At 26.3% G+C, this 7,789-nt stretch overlaps 1 protein-coding gene across 1 annotated transcript; it reads left to right on the top strand.

Annotated features, from left to right (window-relative positions):
• Positions 1 to 5,099: 5,099 nt before the first annotated feature.
• On the top strand, positions 5,100 to 6,724 carry LOC113559902 (regucalcin-like). The gene is made up of 6 exons (XM_026965682.1): positions 5,100 to 5,144; positions 5,465 to 5,621; positions 5,692 to 5,895; positions 5,976 to 6,197; positions 6,289 to 6,401; positions 6,476 to 6,724. The coding sequence occupies exons 1-6, from the start codon at positions 5,100 to 5,102 to the stop codon at positions 6,722 to 6,724; spliced, it is 990 nt and encodes a 329-aa protein (XP_026821483.1).
• The last annotated feature ends 1,065 nt before the right edge of the window (positions 6,725 to 7,789 follow it).

The raw sequence follows: 7,789 nt of genomic DNA, 5'->3' as shown, positions 1-7,789 counted from the left end.
ACAAGTTGTACGGACGAAAGCCACATTTTCGGTGAATTTTTGGGGGGCGGCATTTTGTAATCTTAGCGCGCGACCCGTGACGAAAAACGGCAGTTGGCTAGGATGCTAGTGTGTTTAAAAGTTCGAACTGTATGATAGGATTTTAGGGACATGTCTGGTAGCGATGGTGACGGGTGTCGATACGAGCGAATAATGCCTACAAACGAATTTAGTACGACTCAGTGGCGCCATTTGAGTTTTACAATAGGGGTGTCAACATTTAAGCTGGCCTCTTTTTTCAAAATAGTAAATACAGATATGGATTGTGTGTAAGTCGCTACAAAATAATTATGCTATTCTAGCCTATAGTTTTTATTTTAGAAAATCTATCTACTCTTCGTCTAAATTTATTTTGTTACCATCTTCTTTTTCTATTGCTATGACTATTAAATCACTTAATCGTTTGTTACCTATCGAAGATATATGTAATATTGTACTAAGTATATCCATAGGTAGTCTGTAATGATATTATAGAAATTTTAGAAATATAGAATTATTCTGAAATACAAGCATAATTGTATAATGGAATACCCACATACGCCGATAGGTACGTACTTGGCTATTATATATTTATAAATAGGTACCTACATTTATGATAAATTTTATTGTACCGCATTTATACTTACTCGTAGCAGGGCATGATTTCAAATATTTCAAAATCTAAAATTCAAAATCAATTCCAGAATTCTAGTCAATTTAAAAAGGATTTTAATTTTTTATTTAAAAAATCATACATGATTGAATTTTAAAATATCATTGAAATGATTTTGATTTTCAAGTTGTTAGTTTTTAAATTTTTTTTTTATTGCTTATTTTAACTTTTTTAAATTTGATTTTTCTAATTTGGTTAATTGCCTAATTAAATAATTAAAATAATAGTATTTAATTTTATGTATTAAAAAAAATCAAGATGTTTTTTTTAAATTGTTTATTTACTTAAAAAACTTATAGAAGTATAGCATGAACTTATAATCTAATAAGAATCTAAAAATAATAAATATTATGCGTTATTATTTATTACCTTTCTATATACATAGATACATAATAATATTATATTATATATTTTTATATTATACCTACGCATTATATAGTATTCATAGGCCATAGGGCATTGCCCGTGCGCCGTCACGCATTCTAAATTTTAATCAAGGCCAATAAGACTAGGAAAAAAATAGGGGAGCCAAAGTATACCCTGCGCCTCCTCCCCAAATGACCCCCTTAAGTACGAGTACGCCCTCTAAAATTAAAATTAAAAAAAATAATTTCTTTTTTTTTCAATCATACACCCATCCTGAACCTCGATTACTTTTAGTCGACTTCATTTTTACTAGATTTTTTTTTATTTAGTAGCAACTTGAAGCACAATAATGTATTATATGAGACTACACAGATTTTGCGAAAAAGAAATAAGAAAAACTTTTATTTTTTATTTTTCATCATGATTGGCTAATTATAGGCCAATAGAGATAGGAAATATTTCACCTCCTGTAAAAATTGTTTATTAAAAAAAAGGACATTTGAAAATGTCAGCTAAAGAAGTTATGACTTTTTTGTTTATTTTCTTCCTTTTGTGATAGGAGAATTAATACCGGAGAATGATGAGGTTTGGATCCTTTTCCTAATATTGCTTAGAATTATAGAAATTCTTTTATCATACACATTTACTGATAATGCAATTTCTCATCTTCAACAATTAATTTTACAACTTATCTCTATGTATGTTATACTTTTTAGTGATAACCTAAAACCAAAACTCACATTTTAGTACACTATCCAACAATAATTAAAAATTCAATTCCTCTTAGTTATTACTGGTATTTTCGCTATATATGACAAACATAAGGAATTAAACATTTATGTAAACTAGAGTCACAACTTCCAGAAAATGGATATTTGACTTTGGCACAAAAATTTCAGTTTAAATTTGCTCAAAATGTAATGGAATTAGAAAAAACATTATTTTTAAAGATAAATATAGAATTATAAGTAATAACACTGAAATTAACACTATTCTTATTTAATTCCATCACAGTACACTTGTTATACTAAGTTAAAATTTAATGGCATATTATACAAAGAAGTATATTATCTAATCATAAATTGCAATAAATATAAATCACATTTATTTAAAATCAGTGAAATTATATTTATTAATCAACCAGAAATTATGGTTTATATATTTTTAGTTAAAGAAATAAGATAGAATGAATTTAGTTCAAATTATAAGTCTTTTAATATAAGTGGTACCTAAAGTGAAGAAGTTATTAATTTTTGTTTCATATGTGTTGTTAATGAGTTTGATAGACCTACCATAGATGTCACAACTATTCTATCTGGGGTAAAAAATGATACGTTTAAAACCATGTTATTAATTCTATAAACCTCAATACATATATATAGGTATTGTTGTATTACACTTTTAATGAAATATATATTTAAATGAGAAATGTTAGTATTTAAAAATAAGGTTAAGTAAACAATCATAGGTTATTGGTCTAATAGTATATGACCATAGGTAATAAGTAAAATTGCGTAATTATTTCAAATAAGTTAAACAAAACAAAACATACAATAGTACTCAATAGTAGGTTAAGGCAACAATTAAGTAAAATATAACAATTTAATAAAACATACTCAATAGTGTAACTATTAACAATACTATTAATATGTATTTTTTCTATGATAATAATTTTTTACTTAACAAAATTGAATATTTATTTATTATTTATACTGAAAAGGAATCAAATTTCAGATATCTCATTAATTTCTAAAATATTATATTAAGTGATTATGAATACACTTTTTTCTATATTATTATTATAATATAATTCTATATATTATATTTATATATATGTACTAATACATAATATAGATTTTTTTTTCGGGCTAATAAGTTATCAAAAAAATTTGGTTTTATTAAATACCTGAATGTTGTATGTATATAATAATACACACATACATAATAAACAAGTTAATGAGATCAAAACTGATATCTTAAGAAAATCAAAAATTACTTTGTACGCAAGCTACCTTAGGCCAGTAGTAACCACTAATCTACGGGTGTAAGACTTGGTCCACAACAAAAGACGACAATAGAAAACTTGCTACATGGGAAAGAAAAATACTAAGAAATATATGTAGATCAGTGTAAAATGACAACCTAAGAATTCATGAAAAGAGACACAATGAAGAGCTATATGACCTATATGAAAAACCAAATATACTCACCTATATAAGATGTAAACGTCAAGAGTGGCTAGCACATGTGTGGAGAGCTGATGGAGATTTATTAAAGAATGTTCTGATAGGAAACATAAATAAAAAACATCCACATGGAAAACCAAGAACAAGATGGAAAGACACCGTAGAAAAGGATATAAGACTGATAAATGAGAATATAACATTAGACAGAACTTAGGACAGAGAAAAATGGAGAGGTTTACAAGTGGCAGCGCAGGTCCATAATGGACTGTTAAAATGTTGAATAATAATAATAAGAAGAAGATGTATATAAAATAAGTAACCAGTGTTTTGGATTTGTTGATTAGTTTATGTAATAACTAATAATTAAAATTGAAATACTTAAAAAAATATATTACCTATGTTAACCTTTATTATTTAATCTAACTAAACTATACTGACAAGATTATTGTAATTTTAATAAGACTCATTGATACAATAATTTTGAGTTGTTAATTTAAAAATTGTATTAATTATGATTATGACGATAAAAATATTTTCATTTGAAAATAGTAGTTATTATTTTAACAAGACTATTGTTAATACTATAAGATTGATATTCAGAATATTATTATCATAATAACAATTAAACATTTAATTGGTTTGACAAAACAAACGAATAATGGCAAGAGAATTATCATACCAACCTAGTTATTTTTTAATATGATCAGGATTTTTTTTTTTTTAGTGTACTGTTTAGATTTGTATGTATTATTTTAGTTATTGGTGAAATTTAATTTTCAATCCATACTATAAAATTCACAGTTGTTCAAAATACAATCTTTGTACCTATATGACATATGTACATTATATGTATAACTGTATAATTATTGGTCAAATTTAATCTTTAGGTGGGCTGGAACGTAGCATGTATAAAAGAGTAAAATTTAAACAATAAAATTCGTATGACGAGTACCTACATTTGTGCTGTGTCAGTGGTGAGTAGAAAATAAACATTATTATTAAGACTGAACTTTGTATGTAAATACATATTTTAACATTATTTGTAAAATGTCTGCATTTTTTTTTTACATAATTCGTAAATTTTGACAATTTTGGTGGCTTAGTAGTATCATACATTTATACTTCTATAATATTACTCATAAAATTTGTAATTGTATAATGCATATTGCATATAGAAAACAAGTATATGAAAATATTAGTTAAATATCAATAACTTGATTATAGTTTATCTTATTTGTTTCTGTTCATTAATGATCTTCGATTATACTTTATATTCAACAATTATTAGACAAAATATATTTGCGAATTTTCAACAGTGTCAGTATTTGAATTCGCGTGGTTATGGAAATATCTTTATATTTTATATTTTTTAAATTACATTGATTTTAAATTAAAAACAATTAATTGTAAATTATTCTTAAATTATTTAAAATTTTATTTTTATTTTTACACGTTAACATAATTTTAAATTTTCTTATTACATGTTTTTTATTTTATACTACATATTTTGGCCATTTTAATTACATATATAATTATGTACATATTTTTGGTTTTTTTATTACATATAAATCCAAGCCTAGTTGTTATAAAAGAGGTAGCTTTACTTCGATTATTTATAATATAATAATATGAGATGATAAAAGTAGGTTTATATTTATTATATGGTTTACAAAAAAAAATAATCGAAAATAATTCGGCTTATTTAATTCCATGAAACAATGAATATATTTATATAGCAACGGACTGTATAGTTATTTATCGGTTATTAAATTAGCATTTTAAATTTAAAAACACAGTTAGAACATATAATCAACTAATTTTAATAACGTATTTTATAGTATACCTATAGCAACAAAATGGAGTCATGTTGTCCAAAGAAATGCTCACCACCGTCAAGCCAAGTATACATAATATTTACTAATATGTTACCGCTAAAAAAAAAATAAGCTGAATGCTATAAGTGTCGAAAATGTATCTTACATCTATAGAAAAACTAATTACAATTGTTAATTTAATTTCTTTTTAAGTGTCTATTAAGGAATGCGTTAATAGTTGTAAGTAATAAATAGGTTACCTTAGTTTTCATGTAACAGTGCTCACTAAAATTAAACAAATGTTTTAAGTCACGATTCTAAATAGAATTTTTAAGAAACATACAACCATTACAGATTAACAATACCAATACCATACAGTAGAATTTCAATTATATTTTTATCGCTAGATAAACTGCAACATTCAACGAGTATCTCCACCTTTGGAACTTGGAGAAGGTCCACACTGGCATCAATGTACTCAGAGCTTGTATTTCGTGGACGTACACAAAAAGAAAATTAACAAATACCATCCAGAAACCAGCTGTTATACTACCGCTACAATAGGTAAGTTTTGTATGCGTTACGGTAATATAATTAATATATATATTAAACAGTGTTTGTATGTCTTTCTCAGATTGCTGCGATCCCTTGTGTTTTATTATCCCAGTGGCTAATCAAAGTAACACTTTCTTGGTTGGCTTAGGCCCTGCTATTGGTTTAGTAAGATGGGACGGATGTTCGAATAGGGCAGAGTACAGGTACTTAAAAACAATTGACAAAACTCCGGGTAACCGTTTAAACGATGCAAAAGCTGACGCCTCCGGTCGTCTGTGGGTAGGTAAGTACTCAGAGGGTTGTTGTAAAGGTGAAGGTTAGGCCGTGGAGCATTGATGTTTTAAGCCGGTTAATTTTTTCAAGGATCTATGGGACCTGAGATAAATGACAACTCAGGTAATTACCATAAGTGTAGAGGCTCACTATACTCTGTGGATTTTGACGGCACCGTCACTAAAAGGTTGTCGAACATTAGTATCTCCAACGGTATGGCGTGGAGTTTGGACAATAAACTGTTCTACTACATAGACACTTACAAGTATGCGGTCGAGGCGTATAATTTTGATCTTGCTTCGGGAAATATCTGTAAATATCCCCTATAGTCGTTGTAATATTAGATTTTATTAATTTATGAAACAATATTATAAGTATTTTATTGAGCATCTTTATTTTGCAGGCAACGGAAGAGTGATTTTTGATTTTAGATGCCAAAATATAACCGGTGATCCAGATGGTATGACTATCGATACAGACGGTAATCTGTGGGTAGCATGTTACAATAGTAATCACGTGAGTTTTCAAAAGATAATATTTTATTTATAGTATTAATTTTAAAACATGTTTGATTATTATTTTTGCAATAGATTATAAAAATTAATCCCAACACAAGCACAGTGTTGACGACTATCGAATTTCCTGCCTATCAGATCACATCCGCCACTTTTGGTGGCCCAAACTTAGATCAGCTTTATGTGACCACAGCAAGTTACCGAACAACCGATTCACAAAAGTCAAAACTACCGTATTCCGGAACTCTGTTTCGAGTTATCGGCACATGCTCAACCGGTTTTAACGGCGTACCTGTCAAAATTAACTTGTGCTCATTAAATTAGTTGTGCACAATATATAGATATAACAACAAAATAAAGATTTATAAGTAGCTACAAAATATCCATTTTTGTTTATTAAAGTAAGAATTAAATATTTTTATAATTTTTATGGCTGCATGTAGTATAACGAAATTACTTTGTCTTTTTTAAAAATGTAGGTATATTATAAAACCCACAATAAAACATAAAATGAGTAAAAAGATATGTAAATTACATTATCTTATATATTTTAGTTAATATTTTATTAATACAAAGTTAATCGACATATCATAAAAATTAGTAATAAAATCATAAAATTCATATAAAAGAAATTAAAAAATTAAAAAGTTAAAAATTTGAAAAAAAAGTTGTGTTTTATTAAATATTATCACAAGACAAACTATCTACTGTTTGTATCTACTATCTATTATCTACTGCGGGCTAATATTACAAATCAATTGTAACTTTATAATATTTGACAGACTTATTTAAATAATTATTTTTTTACAATATTAACTAACTATTATTCGTTATTAATAGTTAATAATTATATAAATATATATTATTAATTTTACTTATATTTTTTATCAACTACTAACTAGTAATGATTATTGATTACTATTAGAGCCCGGTAATATAATATGCAAATGCATATTCTTTTATAATTCATTTAGAATACTTTTGATGACAAACATTAACGTTTCGTTATGTATAGATTCTATACGGTTAATTTTTATTTCTACATATTTTTGTATATTTGAATAAAAATGCATATTACTTTCATATCACTGGTTTTCTGAATGGTTGCATAAATGCTGCATATTCTTTAATAATAATAATAATCATTAAAGTTATATCTTTATTCATTAAAATAGTCATATTTACGATAATCGAAAATAACCCATTATAATGTACATATCGATTAGTTATCGAAAAATTACAAAAAATATAAGATTTTCTAGTGATAAATTTGGCCAGGTATAGATTTCACTTGATCTAAACTTACAAATGTTATGTCAAAAAATAGTGGATATTCTACATTGAAAAAAATTGATAGTATAATCAATGGTGAGGTAACGAAATGTGACG

This window comes from Rhopalosiphum maidis, chromosome 3 (genome assembly GCF_003676215.2).
Source record: "Rhopalosiphum maidis isolate BTI-1 chromosome 3, ASM367621v3, whole genome shotgun sequence".
Lineage (NCBI taxonomy): Eukaryota > Metazoa > Arthropoda > Insecta > Hemiptera > Aphididae > Rhopalosiphum > Rhopalosiphum maidis.
Note: the sequence above shows the minus strand (reverse complement) of the source record. Positions and strands in the feature narration are given on the sequence as shown.